The sequence below is a fragment of the Phascolarctos cinereus genome, unplaced genomic scaffold (assembly GCF_003287225.1).
Source record: "Phascolarctos cinereus isolate Bilbo 61053 unplaced genomic scaffold, phaCin_HiC Scaffold_2;HRSCAF=192, whole genome shotgun sequence".
Lineage (NCBI taxonomy): Eukaryota > Metazoa > Chordata > Mammalia > Diprotodontia > Phascolarctidae > Phascolarctos > Phascolarctos cinereus.
The window spans coordinates 264,697,701-264,717,936 of record NW_027555625.1 but is presented as its reverse complement, the minus strand read 5'-3'; the positions used below and the strand labels follow the sequence as shown (position 1 = coordinate 264,717,936).

Sequence of the window (20,236 nt, the reverse complement as noted above, 5' to 3'; positions counted from 1 at the left end):
TTTACACGAGCTGATGCATACTGAAGCGAACAGAACCAGGAGAACATTGTACACAATAACGGCAATATTGTTTGATGAAGAACTGTGAATGACTTAGCTATTTTCAGCAATACAGTGATCCAAGAAAATCTCAAAGAACTAATGATGAAATATACTACAGACTGAAACATGCTATTTTTTACTTTCTTTCATTTTTTCTTTTATTCAAGCCTTTTTGTGCAAACTGACTAATATAGAAATGTTATACATAATTGCACCTGTATCTGATTATATGTGTATTGTATACATATATATACATATACATATATATATATATATATATATATATATATATATATAACTTATATCTGATTGCTTACTTTTTCAGGGTGGGGAGAGAGGAGGAAGGGAGGGATAGAATTTGGAGCTCAAAACTTTAAATAAAAATATTAAAGAAAAAATAAATCATCTTTTGTAAAAGGTGACCATTTTATTTCTTTGCACGTGTTTGTGCTTTTATTTTTGTTTTCTTGTCTTATTGCTATAGCTAGCAATGCTAGAGGTATATGAAATAGTAGTGGTGATAGTGGATATTCTTGCTTTACTAATCTCAGATCTTATTGGAAAGGCCCATTACAAATGATGCTATAAATACTAGCATAGTGCTTGGCACATAGTAGGTGCTTAATAAATGTTTATTGACTAATGACTATACCACTTACCGTAAAGGGAAAGGTCCCTTTGTTGCCTAGGTTTTTAATGTTTTAAACATAATTTTTTTTTTCAGTCAAAAGCCTTTTTCTTCATCTTTTTTTTTTGTCTAGGCAATGGGGTTAAGTGACTTGCCCAGGGTCAGCACATCTAGTTAAGTGTCAAGTGTCTGAGGCCAGATTTGAACTCAGGTGCTCCTGACTCCGGGGCTGGTGCTCTATCCACTACGCCACCTAGCTTCCTCTCTTCACCGTCATGTTTGTTTTTGTTAATATGGCCCATTAAATTTATAGTTTTCCTACAATTGAACTAGCCCTGCATTCCTGGTATTTCTTTTTAATATGTTGCTATACTCTATCTGCTAATATTTTATCCCATATTTTTATATCAATATTATTAGAAATATTGCTCTATAGTATTCTTTCTTTTATCCAAATTGGGTTAGTTATCAGAGCCATATTTGTTTCAGTCTCAGTATCAAGTTGCAGCTAATATCCATGCCTATTGTCCTGAAGTTGAAAACCTTACAACTATTAAGTATAGCAGTATTTAAGGTTAAATCACAGTGAAGTAAATCTGTTAACCTAAGAGAGAGAGACTTAAGTTTCCATTACTTCTAATTTCCCTAGGTAGGTATCTGCTGACATTTTTATTATTGAGTTCCTCAGACAATGCCCAGTCCTTCCCAAATCATGTCATCCTTAATCATCTTGTATATTGTGGTCTTCCTAGTTTTTTAGTGCATCAGTAGAATTTTGTAGTTGTAGAATGCTTTCAGATTGCATTCTTATATGTCATTGTTTCATTTGGGACTCAGAACCGTTGTGTTAGGTTGACAGAGAAGGAGGAGATATTATAGCAAATGACCTGTCTGAGATTTCATTAACTGATGCCAAAGCTGGAATTAAAATCTAGTCCTCTTGATTTCTAGTCTACTGTTCTTTTCACTAGATGTCTCTATTTCCTTCAATGAAAAAAAAAAGATCAAAAGGGTAAAATTTATTGCTAGCCTTTTTTCTTTGCAAGGTCCTTGTTAATTGTGAAATATAAAGTGTACCCTTTTGGTTGTGGTCACTTCATTGTGTTATTTTTCATAGTTGCAATTCCCACTGTATGCCAGAGATTTTGGGGGGGGGGAAAACGAAGCTATATACCCCCTCTTCAGGGTCCTTTTATACATTACTTTCCAAGAATTTTGATATTGCAGGAGGACTTTTGGGGGCAAAGGTGGAGGTGGGATGGCAGTTTCTTTGTGCCAAAAGATGAGAAGTCTAGTTTACTATGATGATTCATTGTTTTCACCTCACATCTTTATGGCAAAGATCTGTGATTTTTATTGTTGTGACTACAGATCTCTGCTACAATTTTAACCTGTCTTTAGCCTTAAAGGGAGAGAAACTATAACATATTTACTGCATGTGAGAATTTATTTGGCTTCAGTGTGAGAGAAGATATAAAGCAGCTCTCAATTTAAAAAGCCTCAGAATGGATAGTTAGCAGTCCTCTACAGTGTCTGAATGAGACAAAATGGTTAAATGCCTTGAATCTTGACTAACTCTATTATCATTGCAGTGTTGCTCTAACTACTTACTTTACAGTCAAGCTAAGGGGATAAAATAAAGCAAGTTCTTAGTCCTTCCCCTTGATTGATTCTCCAGTGCTAATCAGGACTTGATGCTTTGATATTTTTTAATCAAGCCCTAGAAAAGTATGGGAAAAATGAAATTCGACTGTTTTCGAAAGCACTTTGATTTCAAATGACCACTCTAAAGTATTTCTTCACCCACTGTGTGTGTAACCCTGTTGGTACTAATCATATGAAGGAAGTTCATAGTATTTAGAACTTCCAGGGACCTTAGAAATGGCTTAGTATGTCCCTTTTGTTTTATAGACAAGGAAATTGTAAGCTCAGGGGGAGGTTTATTAATTGACTTGTCTAATATCACACAGGGATAGTAAGCAGCAGTGTTTTTTAGTCTTGAATTAAAAAATACTTTCTGGTCTACTTAGCACAGTTTCATAGTGAAATAGAAAGAGAGAGTGCATTTGGGGTGAAAGGACTTGGGGTCAAATCTTAGCTCTGTTACTTACGACCTGTGTGACTGTGGGCTAGTCCCTGGACCATAATTCTCTCATCTGAAAAATGAGGAGCTGAGACTAGATGTCCTTTAAAGGACCCTTTTTGCTCTGTAAGAGCCTTTGATCCTGTAGGTGCTTGTTAACTAGTGCATTATTTCTAGATCCTTCTAAAAAACCGTGGGTACAAAAAGATTTATAGCAGCTTTTTTTTTGTAGTGACAAAGAACTAGAAACTAAAGAGGTCTACCCATCAGGTAGAGAATGGCTAAACAAATTACAGCATATAAATGTAATGAATGGAATATTTATTTTGGTGTTGTGAGGAATAAGGAAAGGAACGTTCAAGAAAACTTGGAAAGCCTTGTATGAGCTGAGGCATAGAGAAATGGGCAGAATCAAGAGAACAATCTATACAGTAACAGCAGCTCTGTGAAGACAAACCGCTTTGGAAGACAGATTGGTGCAGTAACCAGTCATGGTTCAGAGAATTGATAATGTCAGATAACAACCTCTCCAAACACAGAGGTGATGGATTCAAGACACAGAATGAGACATAGGTTTTTAGACATGAACAATGTAGAAACTTGCTTTTCTTTACAAGGCATATTTGTTACACGAATTTTCTTTTTCTTTTAAATTGTGGGGAAAGAGGAGTGGAAGGGGGGAGAAAATATGCTTGTCAGTTGAAAAGGGGAAAAAAAGCAGCTCATTGGATAGTCAGGACAGTTTTTGTTTGTTTGTTTTTTGCTTTTTGATGAGGCAGTCAGGGTTAACTGACTTGCCCAGGGTCACACAGCTAGTGAGTATCATGTATCTGAAGTTGGATTTGAACTCACATCTTCCTGACTCCAAGCCGGGACCTCTATCCACTTCACCACCTAGCTGCCCTTAGGACACTTATTTCTTACTGATTGCCTTGGTTATACCCTGTCATCTAGAGGACTATTACTGTTTAAAGATAGGATGAGATAATTTTGACCAGATCTCCCCAAATAATGGAGGAATGTTTGGGACAGGAAGATTTTGACAAGAAGTCTGGGGTTATAATAAGTAAATACCCAAAGACTGTGTTTGAAGGTGTTTACTTTGGCCTTAATGCTTTGTCCTTAGGATTTCATCTGTGAGAACCATCAACCTGGTTAGCCAAAAAAACAGCTGTCAAGCAAAGAACTGATGAATATATTTCTGGCAGATCTTTCCCCCAAGTTTTCGATAACCCATGTTGCAAAATGGCCTGTGTTCCTGTGTTCCTACAGGATTAATCAGTCACCAAGCATTTACCAGATGTTTACCGTGTGCTAGTAATTGTGCTAAGTGTTGGGGATTCAAAGAAAGGCAAAAAAACAGCCCTTGTCCTCAAGGAACTTACATTCTAATTGGCAAAACAGACCACATGTAAATAACTACATTACATACAAGGTAGATATAATAAATAAATATGTGTTTATATACATATACACATATAAGAGGGGGGAGGGTGCAGTGAGAGTAAATGGCAGATAATTTGAAAGAGGAAGGCAGTAGCACCTTTGGAGGTGATGGGGTGGACAGTTTCCTGGATTTCTGCAGAAGGTAAGATTGAGCAGAGTCTAGCAGGAAGCCAGGGAAAACTAAGATGCAGTAGGGGGGAGGGGAGAGAGAGTGTCTCTAAAATTTATGGGTTATGTGTGTGCAGATATGTTACAGCTATTTACTGCTGTAGAAATTCACAGAGTACAGACACTTCTTAGATTTACAGGTCCAGAATAAGTACTGGCTGTGAGGATTTTTGTATAAAATCTCTAGTTAATTGAATACTTTTACTTGAAAATGACCTTTGATAAGGCATTATTTGTGGAAGTTTTTCTTAACATTAGAAGACTGAAATTTTGTAGTATCAGTTTAGATTTATGACTTATTGTGGAACTGAAGAGAAGTGACTACTATATTACCTGTATCTATTTCCCCCCTCTACCTGAATTTCTGTCCTGAAGTGTAGCTAATATAGTATTTAGGGAGGACTACTTGGGGAAAATTTCTTGTATCATTCTCTAAAATCCTGTAAAAAGTCCAGTATTCATTTTTATATTTAACTTTCTTGTTCTCACATTTAAAAACACCATTTTCCTAGGAATTCTAGACCCATTTTTTTTCCTGCTTTACCCAGTGATAACTTCTGAACAGTGATAGCTTCTGACAGTGAAACTTAACTTCTGTTTCCTGGCATTTTTGCCACTTGTCCCAGGATTGACTTTTTAAAACTCTTCCCTGGTTTAATGAAGTTCCTGTTTTCCTCCTTTTGGCTGTAGCTTTCATCTAGGCTGGGAGACAGTAGAGTGGAAAGAGCCCTAAATTTGAGACTCAGCACCCACCTTTATTATGTTTCTTCAGGCAAGTTGCTTTACCACTCTGAGTCAGTTTCCTTACCTGTAAAAGGGGATAATAATACTGTCATTAGCTACCTCATAGCATTGGAGTAAAGAAAGTACTTTGTAAACATTCAAGTAGTATGAGATGTTTGATATATGTACATTATTAAAAGAGTTGTGTATTGGCAGATGGGAAGCTGATTAAATTACTGAAAGCTGTAACATTTTATTAGGACTGGGGAAGGAGCCTCTAGGTAAGAGTAAATTTCAGTGAAGTTATGTATGGCTGGAGAATTGATTGGGTTTTCATTTGGAATTTGTGTTTAATAGGATTTGGTTAAACCAAAAGAAACCCCTAAATATATGCTAAAAAAAAATTATTGCTAAGAAAATCTTCAGTGATTCAATCCAGTCTTATGTTTGAATATTTCACTGAGTCAGTATCAGGGTATTGGTAGTGTACTTTTGAGTTAGTCCCTTTGCTTATTAGGGTTGCAGATTTGATAGAGGAATACAAAATGGCCATGTGTATATGGAATGAGATGGAGATTGAGTTTTAGTTTGCTCATTTGTAGTTTGAAACTTAATGATGGGTTTAACTTGTTGAAGGATATCAAAACCTCCCACTAGTTGAATTTTTCCCCCATGCCCCGCTTTCTGGAAAGAAGACAAATAGCAAGAAAAAAAGTCAGGATTTGCTTTTTAAAAATTTTCCAGGGGATGGCCTGATATTGGTGTACTTTAAGCCTAATCTCTTATGCTCTTTATGTTACCTATCTACTGATTCTTCCTGTGTTACTGTGTTGTTGATATTCATAAGCATGACTCTGAGGCACTGGAGCATTCTGTTATCATAAACATTGTCATTTACAAGATAATATGTAATAATTTAACAAAGTGAATGAATCTATTTTAGGAGTATGCTGAACTATAAAGATGTTTTAAGTTATCTGGCTTCTGGTCTAACTGTAACTTAAATATGAAATTGAGTTCGCTATAACCACTTCTTTAATACTTAAGCAGGTTAGTTAATTGAAGTTTTACAGTATTGCATTAAAACACTAACTTTACTTTCTAAATTGAATAATGAAAAATTTTCCCCAAAATACTCTTAGGATATTTTTGCCTTTGATATTTTGGCTTCTTAATTTGTAGGTATTTCTGGTCGTTTAAGTTTATCTTAACCACTAACTGTGTAGCAATACTCTGTTCATATGTAGTATAAAATGAGGTGTATGGTCTTGGGTGAGGGGTGAGATACTATATAAGACTGAGTTGGAGAGAGGAGTGAAATCAAAGGCACCCATGGCAGCATGATCTGTGCTGTATGCTTTCCTTTTCTAGGCTTGTACCAGTTTCATGAGAGAGGGCTCCTTGATTCTCTTCTCTTTGCACTTCATGTTTAATGTTCTTCATTATTTAGGTTATTGATACCTGCATCTCAGTTTTTAGGTTGAATTGTCTGATGCTGCTAAAGTTCTGGGGAGTCTCTCATTCAGTAAACTTTAACTATTTTGTACCAGGCACAGTTCCCTAAATGCTACTAAGATACAAAAACAAAACAAAAACAATCATACCCTCCAAGGGCATACAGTCTTTTTCTTTGCTTTGCATTTTTTTAAACAATAATATATTTAAAGACTCTTAAGTATAATAAGTGGTTTTAAAACAATGTAAGATTTTTCCCCCTACTCTCTTGCTTTTTTCTTAAGTTAATTTGTTGATACAGAGTCATTATAAAACACATTTAACTTTATCCTAGTGAGGGGGGAAATAGTCCCACAAATAAAACAAAGCATATATTATTCCTATAGAAATTGGAAGACAGAAGAAAAGTGTGGCATGGGGTCTAATAATGATCTGCATTTGGAGTGTTGGGACAAATGAAAATTCTCTGACTTGGCTCCTTTTCTCTCAAACCACCTTCAGAGTTCATTATGCACCTGAGTTGTGAAGACAAGGATAGAAGAATATAGGAATATAGATAGAACAGGCTGGACTAGACATTCTACATAACGTAATATGTTAATCTGTTAAGACATTCTGATTTATGTATGTGTTTAATCTTCCCTGTTCACCTTCAGAAATTTATGTTTTTGTTGATGAACCAGATGTGTGTTAATGCTTTCCTTTTCAAAAGCTATATACTGATTGTCCTATTTGTAATAATTTCTCCATTGGTGTTTTGATTTTTGCTTGAAATTAGTAGCACTAGAGAGCAAATGGATTGTGCAGTCTCCATTTCTTTTGTTTTGTTTGGCTTTTATGTTTTCTTTGATGAGCTAAATTATGTATACAAGTATTTAGTAAATTTTCTGCAGTGTTGAAACTTGTCCTGGATGTAGATTACCAAAAGGGAAAGAGTGCTAAATGTTGCATTTATTATGGCTATATATTATGTATTATCTAATAGATGCCATTTTTTCCACATCTTAGCTAGATTTTCATAGTTTAGAGTTTGATCAGAAGGTATGAACTAATTGCAGTTTCTTTTCTTTCTTATTTTAAAGGCAAATCGGGAGTGGTGCCGAGAAAAATTTCCTTACTAGATGACATTTCATCGCAATGTCAGATCGTTTGGGGCAAATAACCAAGGGAAAGGATGGGAAAAGCAAGTACTCGACTCTCAGCCTATTTGATAAGTATAAAGGAAAGTCAGTAGAAGCTATCAGAAGCACAGGTAAGGAGGCAGGAAAACCAGTTATTCTCCTTAAATAAGAATCTCTAGATAAAAAGTCATGAGAACATAGTAATTACTATCACACTGGCTCAAACTACAGTGATCTAAGAAGTCCGTCATTCTGCCTTAACAGTGGCAACAGAAGCGTTTTGTGGGAAGTCATGATTGTTCCTGTGATGAAAGGCCCTGAAAGTTAGGGAGACATTCAGAATGTTTCTAGTTTACCGTTCTGGAAAACCTTGATGATAACCATTGTATTTTGTAGCCTGTATTGCTTCTTGGAGTATTGAGCTCTATAGGTACAGTGACTTCTCTGTGAAATAATACTTGTTATTTGTCCTGAAGCCAACTCAAGCCTAAGATTCAAGGTGACAGCTCTTCCTCCCAACCCTTCTTCTGTAATCTTGTTCTCTGCCACTGTCACTTTTTTCCTGCAAAATTGCTGTATGATCCTGAGCAAGTCATTTAACCTCTGTTTTCCTGAGTTTCCTCATCTATAAAATGGGGATAATAATAGCACTTACCTTATAGTAAGAATAAAATGAGATAGATACATAAAGTGCTATTTAATTCTTAGCTGTAATTATTATTATGTAGTGAACAAATCCATATTGAACTTTTCATACCCATCATGATTTTTTACAAAATTCAATAATTTGTCTTCATAGTTTGGCCTTCTATAGACTAGAGTCCAATTTTCTTGGACTATCAAGGAGTTTTCTGTGATCCTGGGCAAGTCACTTAGCCTGTTTGCTTCATTTTCTTCATTTGTAAAATGAGCTGGAGAAGGAAGTGGAAAACTCCTCCAGTATCTTTGCTGTGAAAATTCCAAATGGAATCCAACAGGGTTGGACATGACTGAAATGACTCAACAGTAAATATTACAATTTGTACATGTGGCTATATTCTTTATGTTTGTGTTTTAAATCATCATCATCAAGAATTTGAAACTGAAACCATGCCAATGTGGCCTAGCTCCTTTGGTGGCTTTTAATATTTATTACCATCCTTTCTCATTTTGCAGTTATTCCTAGACATGGCTTACAGAGTCTCGGGAAAGTTGCCACTGCCCGGCGAATGCCGCCTCCTGCAAACCTGCCAAGCTTGAAGTCTGAAAACAAAGGAAACGACCCTAACATCATTATAGTGCCCAAAGACGGTACAGGATGGGCAAACAAGCAGGAGCAGCCAGACCAAAAGAGGTAGGGCAGACAACTTGTGGGTATTGTCATAGACTTGGTCAGATAGGAAATGTTTGTCATCTTGTTGGCTCAGGCTACAGTGTTTCCCAGAGTCTACCTTTTGTAGCATTTCCAATTCTGGAATTGAGAATTAAGGAAAATCAAATTGAAGAGTATCTTCTTCTTTAGCTTTCCATTGCTATGGGGGTGATTCCTGCTTCCTGTCTTCACTTTGCCTAGAGCTTAGAGTTGATGGTACTATCTAATAAATGGAAGAAATTTTTATGAGTAATATGCTCTTTAAAGTATCTCTTGTTTGCTCTTAAAGCAAGCACACTTGGTCTCATTAGACAAGGCCTCTTAGAAGTGTGTGTAGGGGGGGATATGGGAGGGCAGATCAGGGGAAAGGGTATTGAGAATGCACACCATCTTGGGTTTGGGGGAGGGACAAGATGGGGAGAAAATTTGGAGCTCAAAATCTTGTGGAAGTGAATGTTGAAAACTAAAAATAAATAAATTAATGAATCTTTAAAAAAAAAGGGCCTGTTACACCAAAAAATTTCTGTAATAACTTTCTCCATACTGCCTCTGGGTAACATATTGCAGAGTTACTTGAGAAGTTCAGGAATAATGTATGACATTCTCTATTTCCTGTGCACATGTGTTGAAGGAAACCACTTATCTTAGTAAACTTCTGGCTAATCACATACAGCATTTTAAGAGAATTCCTTTATGGTCATTTACATTTCATTTGACTAGATAGACTTTGATGTTAAAATTTTCTAGTCATAGCTCCTTCTCTAATCTGTAATCTCAGAGTGTTGATTCTAAGAGGGTGAATTTCAGGATGAAGGAATTGGGACATGAGAGGAAATAATTGCCTACCAGAGAACTACTTGAACTACTTGTCAGAGCTACTTGCCAGACAACAAGACCATTAGTATGTTTTGTACTTTTAGAACAAGAAGGTAAAAGTAGCTCAGAACATATTGTTTTCTCTGAACACTGGAAGTGGTCATGATAGTGTCTATTAAAAACCCATCAGGGGATAGCTTATAGGGTAGATGGGCAGATGGGAGCATCTATTAATAATAATATTTTCACCTTCCTAGAGTTTTAGTTTTATAGAGCACTTTTCCTCACATCAGCCCTATGAAGTAGGTAGAGTGCAGTTATCCCCGTTTTATATAGAGGGAAATTAAGGTTTGGAGAGCTAGGAAGGACCTTATAAATCACTTGGTCCAGTCTTTTAATTTATTTTTTCTTTTTTTACAGTTGAGAAAATTGAGGCTCCAAGAGATTGTGAGCTGAGATTCTAGACCAGATCCTCTTAATTCTAAAGCCTCTTAATTCTTTACATTATAGCATGTTGCCTCTAGTGAGGCAATGTGTACAGGTTTAAAAAGTAAACCCAAAATATAATCAGATGAAAAAATAAAAACATAAAATTTTTATCCTTTGAAATACATACACGCACACATATCTTTTAAGAATCATTCCACACAAGTTCAAAAACTTGTGTCCTTTGTCTTGAAAATAAGTATTATACAAGATATATAAATGGTGAAATTTAGGCTCTCCTTGTGGTTCAGAGAAAATGATTGGTCGAGATTGTCAAGTAATAAATGTTTGACAGCCTTAATGAAGAATATTCATGCTGGAGCAGATTCATAAAGGATGAGGTGAAAGAGGAAATTTTTTAAAAAGAAATCGTGCTGGCTCAGTCATTCTTTGTATTCCTTCCACTGCTTTTTCAGGTGTTCATGCTGGAATGGGTGATATTTCCTTTCCACTCCAGCCATTTCTTTCATGTAATGATGAAAGATGATTGGAACTGGGGCTGATTTCATCCTGGTATGTGGGAGTGGTAGGCACAAAAGTGACACATCTCTGGACTTGACTGAGCAGAGACAGTGAAGTGCAGGGGAGCCCCAAAGGCCTCTCCACAGCAGCCTTTTCTTTGGTGTGTAGTACTGACTAAAAAGAAGGCTTAGATTGAAGCAGAAGAAATAGGGGAGGAATAAAGAACTTTGGTTAGCAAATGAGCTCCTAACATAGGGTAAACTCTTACATTTTCCCCTAACCCCCACCCCCAAAGCTGGAAAAGCAGTGAATGGATTGAATTACTGAATCAGAATGCAAGGCTTTCTCATTAAAAAAATTTCTTTGTTTCTCTGTTAAAAAAATAAACAACTTACCTGTGTTTCAAGGAGGTGAAGTTTCTGAGAACTTCCTCTTCTGTAAAATGAAGAGTTCTGACTAGATGGATCCTATGATCCCTGAAAACATGGTGATCTTAGAGCAGAGAATTCACTGCGTCACACTGAGCAGTTAAGTTACTTTTTTTTTCTATGGCTCAGTCATCCCCTCTATAGAGTTCTCTTCACTTTTATCTTTTGCAAAAAATTGAGCTTTTGCAGACAAATGCACCATAGAAGGGCAGAGTTCTGTGCTCGTGTAAAAGGCTTAATTTCCTGTTTCTTGCCAGAATGTTGGGGAAAGAGGGGTTTTTTTTTAAGGGGACTAATGAAGCAGTAGATTTTACTTCCATTAAACAGTCAAGCAGTTGTGGTCTCTGGGGTTTTGTCACCTTGTGATGTATTGTCTAATAACGCCAATTGTTCTGCTGATTTTGTCTAGTTCCAGTGTGACGGCCGCACAGCCGCCGGAGTCGCTGCTGCAGCCGGGTTTGCAGAAATCTGTCTCCAATTTACAGAAGCCGACACAATCAATCAGTCAGGAGGTAGGTGCTAGTGTCCTTAGCCTAAATGCTCCCTATGCTCTGTGGCCCCTACATTTTTGTTGGGAACAAGTAGGACCTGTGCATGACCTCTCTTATTCTGTAAGAAGTCTGGTGTGTGAATAAGACTTTGGAAAATGCTCTGTGATATAAAGTATTTTGTATTTAACAAATATTGTTTTAAAGAATGACCAAAGACAATAACAAGTGGATCAAATTTGGTGGCCTTTCTTCTCTCTCTTTTCTTTTCCTTCCTTCTTTCTCTTACCTTTCTTCATCTTTTTCCCAGAGGACCATCCCTTATGAAAAAGACAAAAGGTAAAAAAAAAGCACTTCAGCAAAACTAATCAGTGCATGAATCAACATTACGTGCAGTTTTCTGCACCCGTAATCTCCCACTTTTACAAAGAGGGGAGGGAAGTGTTTTTTTTTCCTTTGTGGAGCCGAGCTTGATCATTATAGTTAAAAGTGTTTAGTTTCATTTTAATTGATGATTTTCTTCTTTTCCTTTATTGTAGTGCTAGTATATATTGCTTTCATGGTTCTGCTTTTTTGACTTTGTATCAGTTTGTGTGTATCCCCATGTTTCTCTGTATTCTTTAGTTTGTCTTATGTTGACATACTGCATTTTGTTTAGCCATTACCCAGTTGATGGCCATCTACTTTATTTCTAGTTCTTTGCTACTACAAAAATGCTATCAAATGCCATTTTGTGTGTGTGTGTGTGTGTGTGTGTGTGTGTGTGTGTGTGTGTAAACTTTTTTCTTTAATCTTTGAACTCCTTGGGTTAAATGCTTAGCAGTAGAATGTCTGGGTCAGGGTCTAAATACTTTTGTATAGCAAAGAAACCACTATTTTGCTTGATCATTTGAAGTGGGATTTGTAAAGAAGGTGGTAAACAGAATGTTTTCTTAAGTTACTGAATTTACTCTTCTAACTTTCCCTTTCTCTCCATCACAGCTTACCCATTGGGCTTGATTGATATTATTAGGAATATAGATTTACCTGGTGGCTAGAAAATTATAATGTGGTGAAGAACATTCAGTTCTAAGGGTGTTAACGAACATTAGAAGACAATGGATCCAGACCTAGTTATCTGGGAATTGGTGAATCTCTTGAAAGGCAGATAGGTGGTACAGTGGATACAGTGCTGGACTTGGAATTTAGGAAGACCTGAGTTCAAATCCTATATCAGATACAACTTAATCTTTCTCTGCCTCAGTCGCCTTAGCTGTGAAATGGGCATAGCACTTCCCAGGACTGTTGTGAAGATCAAATAAGATAACATGTATAAAGGGCTTTGTAATCCTTAAAGTATATAAATGCTAGCTATTATTATCAAAGCAACACGATTTTGAGATTATGTTGTTATCTGATTGGTGGATGGCTTTTCAGACCTTTTCTCCTCTTTTAAAATTTTTAATTGAAATGTGGATAGGTGTGTGGCAATGCCAAAAGCTTTTTGTTTCACACAGGTCTTTTAAAAAGCCCCACGAACTTAAAAACCACACCAGCCTGAGATGCAAGATTGACTGTCCCGAATGACTTGAGCCATGTTATGACCCACTGAAGAACACACAAGGTTGAGCTCAAATCTAGTTTCCCAGAATTTGAAGCTTAATTTTTTAAAATCACTCCTAGAGTTCATTAAATTCTGTGCATGTGTTCAATGCTGCTTCTTAGGCTGGGAAAATAAGACAGTGAGTGAAGTCAGAAGTCTTCTGTATGTTTTGCTTTTCAAAAGAGACACAATTTGGCAATTTTTGTGCTAAGGACAAAACTAAGTAGGTCTAACTGCATAGTCAGTTAATGCTTTCTTCCATTGTCACATTGGCATTTGCTCCCACTGCAGAGGTATGGTTGGCATGAAAGGTTCACATTCCTGGCTACAGATAGATTTGGAGCAAACATAGGTGTAGGTAGGTAAGGTAGTAGCTGAAACTTTTCTTCAATGCCTGCATTATTTCTTCCCCATAAGTTTGATGGAGGGTAATACCCCTACTTGCTCATTCTAGTGACTTCTTTTTTTAAAAATTTATGCCTTTTGGTTTTTCTTTAATGTCAGAGTAATTTCTTTGTATTTCTCTATTCCCCTTAAATTCTCCCTTGTAACCAAAAAAAAAAAGCTAAGCAAAATTGAATGATGGGACAACTCTGCCTCGTGCTCTATGCAAAAACATTTTCCGTCACCACTCTACTGAGAAGAATAATGTGTATGTCCTTTGTGCTTTGGAATCAACAGTGTTCATTGCTTCACTTCTCTTGTTTTTTGGTTTTGTTTCTTTTATATTATTGTAGTCATTATATATTATTTTCTTGCTCCTGCTTTCTTCATTCTCTAACACTTCATGCAGATCTTCCCATCTTTCTCTGAATTTCTCATATTTGCCATTTTTTATGATATAATAATATTCCATTATATTCATTTATCACATATTGTCTATTTAGTCATTCCCCTGTCAATTGGCACCTACTTTGTTTCCATTTTTTTTGATACCTCATAGAATACTACTATTAATATTTTGGTGCTATGTGGGATTTCCTTCTTTCACTTTCTGTGGGTATGTTGTATTCAACCCAGTAGTTGCATCACTAGGTCAAAGGGTATAAACAGTTTAGTGACTTTCCAGATGTTTTTCAGGATACTTAGGCCAGTTCACAGCTCTACCAGTTTGGGTGGTTTTTTCCTGCTATTTCACAGCCTCTCCGATATTAACTTTTTTCATCTTTTACCTGTAAAGTATGATTTGAAACTTAAGAATTTCTTTAATTTGCATTTTTCTTATTAGTGATTTGGAGCATTTTGTCATATGTTTACTGATAGTTTGTGTTTCTTCTGAAACTGTTCATAGCTTTTGACCCTTTATCTATTATGGAATGGCTCTTGGTTTTATTATATATTTATGTTAGTTCCATTTGTATCTTTGATATAAAAATTTTTCCAGGAATATTGAATGCAATAATTTCCCATCCAATTGACAGCTTCTTTTCTTATTCTAACTGCATTGACTTTGTTTCCAGTGACTTATTCCAGTCTTCATCTTTATCCACTCAGTGCCATAGTTATACTGCTGGTTAGCTCATTTTTATTTTCTATGACAGATCATAGGAGATCTATTCTGTTCATTTGACACATGCGGGTTTTTAAAGCATATGTTTCATGGCAGGTACTCCACTAGGTCTTGGGGATACGAAAACAAAAATCGAGACAGTTAATGCCATTGAGGGATTTCTATTTTGGGGGGAGGGGGAGAACATGTATATAAGTAAGAAAATAGAAAACTAATACAGAGGAATTTGGGGGAGAAGGAAAGTGTTGGCAACTGGGAAGATTAAGAATTGCCTCATGAAGGAGGTGGTACCTTAGCTAACAGAAAACAACCACTATGAAGGCCTAAAGATGGAACATAGAATGCTGTCTATGGGGAATTGTAGATATAAGTGGAATTATGCCATCTAGACGAAATTTAGGGAAATATTCTATATTGATTGTTGTACAGGTTTAAGAAAATTTTTATATTGTGCATTAATATATATAGTCACCAATATTAATATTAAGTATTATACTGTTTAAATACAATATTTAAAATATATCTTTATCGTCTGCTTTTCTGGACTAAAAATATAGAGACCCTGCTTAGCCCGAGGGCCCCTAATTGTTGTGACTCCCAGCACGGGAATGTAAATAGCAGCTCTTCTATGCTATGGAGAAGCTAGTATGCTTGCTTTGCCATTACAATATGAACCCCTTGAAGGCAGAGAATATTTTTTGCTTTTCTTTGTATTTCAGCACTTAACACTATGCCTGGCTCATAGGAAGTGTTTACTTTTTTTTTAACCGACTGTTGAAAGGTTAGGTTGGGGAAGAGTCTTAAGATTATTGGGGCATCTCTGTCAATCATCCTAACCATTTAAGTTGTTGTTGTTGTTTTTTTAATATCTCCCTTTCCAACTGGAAGCGGAAAGCAGTTAATAATGAAGGTTGCAACAAGGAATTATAGCTCCACAAGGAAAACTGGATTAATTTTGAGACTCAGCAAATTTAGATTAAGAGGGAGAATGTGTTTCTAGAATGTTGTGCCGTGCAGAGTAAGAATAACTACAACTATTTTATTCTTTGTGTAAAAAGATGATGGTAGTGACCTATACACCACTTAGAGTTTTTCACTGATCTGTTGGTACTCTTACTAATTGCCTTTGTGACTGACACAGTTTCAACTAATGTTTAAAAAGTTATAAATTTAATAGCCATGAACCAAAAAAGGGGTCAAAGTTTTATTAACAGTCTCTAAGCTTTAACAAGAAAATCGAATGAATTAACAACCAAGCAAAGAACATGCTTTTCTTTCATGTGTCTTGTTCCAGGCTTATTTGAGGTTCTTCCACTTTGGGTCTGTTTTTCTTCCTTTTCTTCCAGAGAAAAGACAAATAGTTGCAGACACTGTATATGTGTGTGTATAGTTCTAGTTCTACTGGTTCTGCCCTGCAACATCTCACAAAGTCTTATAGTGCACAGTTTTAAAATGGCTGTAAGACTTGGTGTATGTATGTATGTAGTTGGTGGGCACCAGAACACACAGAATGGAACTGGTACAGGGATTGAACTGAAGATTGTGGCTTCATTTGTGCTGTATTCTAGCCTCATTTTTGTTTTCTTCCTTCCTTTTTATAGAATACAAATTCAGTGCCAGGTGGACCAAAGTCATGGGCACAGCTGAATGGAAAGCCAGTAGGACACGAAGGTGGTGAGTGTGGGTAGAGGGAGCTATATGGCGAACCATTGAGGTGGGCCTAGTCAGCCTTAACTTGGCCTGGCGTTGCGTGAGATGATTATGAATACCTTAATTCTAAAGATTTTGAATATTATGTTACTGCTGCTGTGCTGTGTATATAGCTGGTTTGTTCTGCAGTGTGTTACTCTTTGAAATCATTGTATTCTGAGAGAAATATTCATGATGAGGTATGTGTAGAAGAGTTGAATAGTCTCTCCTGTCAGTCTGTAATTTATTTGTACTACTAATAGCTTGGTTTGGTAGGACTCTGCCAGAACCTCCAAAGAAGTGTTGCATTACCTTGCACTGTCTTTGGGTATAGTGTTATAAATAATACCACCTTAGGGAGTTTGTTGCTTGATTATTGGCAATTATGTAGGAGAAGTTAACAGGTTAAACCTGTAGAGGAAAAGGGGATGGATGTAAATATCAAGGGTTACCTGTAATATTCTATGATTTCACAAATAAATGATAGACAACTGTCCAGAATGAGGGATAATATTGAATTTGAATAGAGGTTATCTCAAAAACATGAATTCATACAAATCTAAAATTCCTATTGGTTCTATAAATGCTTGAGGTTCTTTGGGTCAGACTTGAACTGGAAGAAATGCAGACCAAAGGAATGACTACAAAGTAAATTTCAAAGTAAGAACAAAACTATAGCTTCTCTACAGGTGATAAGGACACCTCCAGCCATCATGATGGTGATTGTTTGGTTCACTTTTGGAAGGCTAATAAGCAAGGTGAAGGTTTGCCCTAACACCTTAGGAGAGCCCTGTCTACAGGTAAGAAGCCTTAACGTTTTAGAAAGGGGAGAGGAGTAAAGAAAGGATTTAGTTTGTGAGAAAGTTTTATTACTCTAAAACTAGGACTCTTTTTCTCTTCTATAGAATTTTAATGTCCTAGCCTTTGCCAGGCAAATTATGTAGTTTTATAGCAGGCAATATGAGAACATTCTGTGAATGCCAGTTCATAGTACTGGTTGATGCTGGAATTAGGCTACTTACTCCTATTTCTTGGTCCCTACTTTGGATATAACAAGGTGTTTCAGATAAAAAGTGAAGGGTATGATGGCTTTAGTAAGTATGTAGAAGGAATTATTAAATGGTTTTCATGGCTTAATGGGAAGACTGGTGTTAGGAAATTACAAACATTTTGGATGAACACACATACAGACCATTATGTGGTTATGAAATACTTAAGAGAAAAAAAGTTATAATAACAATCAGAAGTTCAAATCTTGTCTCTAATGCTTGGAGAGGGAGCACAGTACAGTGAAAAAAATAATGACTTTGGGATCAGAGGCCAAAGGTTCAAATCCTACCTGTGCCATATGTGATCTGGGACAAGTCAGGTAACCTCTGTAGAATTCAGTTCCCTGTCTATAAAATGAGAGAGGGAGAGAGAGAGAGACTAGGATCATACATATTAGATCTGGGAGTTCAGAGGTCATCTGGTCCAACCCCCTTATTTGATGGATGAGGAACTAAATCCCAGAGAATATAAGTGACTTGACCAAGGTCACACACAGGTCATAAGCAGCAGTGTCAGGATTTGAATCTAGGTCCTCTGAAACCAATTCTAGTAAAATCCTATTCTATCACATTGCCTCAGCCTTTGAGGTCCTTTCTGATTCTAGATCTATGATCCTATGATGTGATCATGTGATTTGAATAGTGGTTTTTCAGGACTCCTTTGTTCTGTTCCCAGCATCAGTACTTTTCTGACCCTAGAAGCCAATTTTCAATTAATTTGCCCAACATTTATTAAGTTCCTGCCATACATATGCACAGTACTCCTACTTAGTTGCTGGGGGAAATACAAAGTTTAGCTAATACCTTATGCTCCTATTAGAATGTAAGCTCCATTAAGGTGTAAACTGTCCTCTCTCCTCAGGGGGATTACATTTTAATGGAGGATAAGCCACAAACACATATGACCACAATGAAAAACATTCATGTTAAGCTCATTAGAGAGTTTCAAAGCAAAGTTCTGTATGAGGTCAGATCCCAAGCAGAGGCCACAGAGAAACAGAAGGGTATGGGAAAGAGATGCTTTAGCAAGATGTAGTAGAGGAGGTCACTTTTGAGTTGAACTTTAAAGGATACTTTGGAGTTCAAGGCATACACAGACTAGCATGAGCAAAGGTATGGAGACAAGATAAGCTTATGGTGTATTAAAAGGACAGTAAGTAGGCCAATCAGTTTGGCTAAAGTGTGTGGAGTAGATCACATCAGAGAAGACTGGAATGGTGGGCTAGTAACAGATTGTGGAAGACCTTGAATTTGCCTGCAGTACCTTCTTTTCTCAATTCGTATAGGGAATCCTCACTTGAGATTAGTGACTGAATTTTTTTAAAGTTAGTGGCTTTGTGATTAACCAGCTTTGTGCACTATTGATAAAAGTTGAAAGAAATTTTACTAGGAGCTGTGTTAATAAGGAGAGGCAGTATGGTTCAGTGGGAAGAGCACTGAATTTGAAGTCAAGAGGACCTGGGTTTATATCCTGGCTCTGCAGTTTGCTAATTATCTGAGGTGGTGATCATGAAAGACTCCAGGCCGACAGTACTGGACGCTAACGTACAAAACAGGTAGAGCATGTCTTAGGTTTTGTCATTTTCTTTCATGGTAATTGGTGAGAAATGCTCGATTTCAATTTTGCCCCAGTTCCTCCGCTAAGAGGTAGTATCTTTTACCTTTTAGATATTGCTTTTGTGAAGATGATTGTAGTCTAGTGATATAATTACATTTGATCTATTATTTTGCCAAAAATGAGTTAGTGTCTGGTATGAATTGTGTATATGGGTATTTGGCTAATATGTATCATTGCCAGTGTTACTGTTAGTTCAGGTGAATAGTGAGTGGCCTGTAAAGTGATAAGTTATGGTATTTGTAACTTAGCAATAAGACAAGCAACGGAAAGAGCACTAGATTTGGAATCTGAGGGCAGAGGTTTAAATCCCGCTGATCATTATTCATGTTAACTTTCTGGACATCAGTCTCCTCATTTGTAAAATGAGTGGCCTAGTCTAGATGACCTCTAGGATACATTCCTCCAGCTGGACCCGAAATCTGTGATTATTTGTCCTTTGGCATCTACATCTCAATTACCCAATCTGTAAAATGCAAGAATTAGATTAGAGAATTTAAGGACCTTTCCAGTTTAAAGATTCTCTATGAATCTATGAATAACTTGGATTTATATAGTACCTTTCTTCCTGAGATACTCTAGTAATCAGGTATATAATTGATGCTTATAATCGTGCTACCATGGCAATCTGTGCAAAGAGAAATGCAAAAAAAGCCATATAGAACATTGACTCTTTAGATCCAGTAATCTCTCCTTTTAAAAAATAGACCTCTTCATATTTTATTCTTGCCAATGACCTTTTATACCATGAAACAATTGCAAGCTAGACACATCCTTCATAGCAGTAGCTCCTTTGTAACACTTATAAATGGACTCTCTGGTTAATAGTTTGTGAATAATGTGTACAGTTATTACAATGGCAGGTTTATTTGACTTTGGGACTTCCTTACTAACTATGGCAGAGAATGAGTTGCTGCCTCCTGCATCTGCAGTAATTCCAGCTGCATCCTTTTGGCAAAGTCTGCCTTAGTTAAGCAGGACCATGAATCAGTAGTGTTAATTATACCTAAGGGAAATGTGTGCTTGAACTATGCACGGAACAGTGCATGCCACAGGCAGGCATTTGATGTGTGATTCTTATTATTACATACATT

At 36.6% G+C, this 20,236-nt stretch overlaps 1 protein-coding gene and 1 long non-coding RNA gene across 9 annotated transcripts in view; one reads left to right on the top strand and one right to left on the bottom strand.

Annotated features, from left to right (window-relative positions):
- Positions 1-11,324, bottom strand: part of LOC144455889 (uncharacterized) — a 36,104-nt gene extending 24,780 nt beyond the window's left edge. The window contains exons 1-2 of the long non-coding RNA XR_013484722.1: positions 11,177-11,324; positions 5,121-5,175 (exon numbers count right to left, since the gene is read on the bottom strand). This is a non-coding gene — a long non-coding RNA (uncharacterized LOC144455889). The remainder of the gene's footprint in view (positions 1-5,120; positions 5,176-11,176) is intronic.
- PRRC2B (proline rich coiled-coil 2B) overlaps positions 1-20,236 on the top strand; it is a 100,802-nt gene that overhangs the window by 38,180 nt on the left and 42,386 nt on the right. For all 8 annotated transcript variants that reach the window (XM_020973516.2, XM_020973513.2, XM_020973514.2 and 5 more), the window contains exons 2-5: positions 7,628-7,797; positions 8,822-8,999; positions 11,619-11,721; positions 16,391-16,463. In XM_020973516.2, coding sequence (XP_020829175.1) covers positions 7,683-7,797; positions 8,822-8,999; positions 11,619-11,721; positions 16,391-16,463 — 469 coding nt within the window. In that variant the 5' untranslated portion in view covers positions 7,628-7,682. The remainder of the gene's footprint in view (positions 1-7,627; positions 7,798-8,821; positions 9,000-11,618; positions 11,722-16,390; positions 16,464-20,236) is intronic.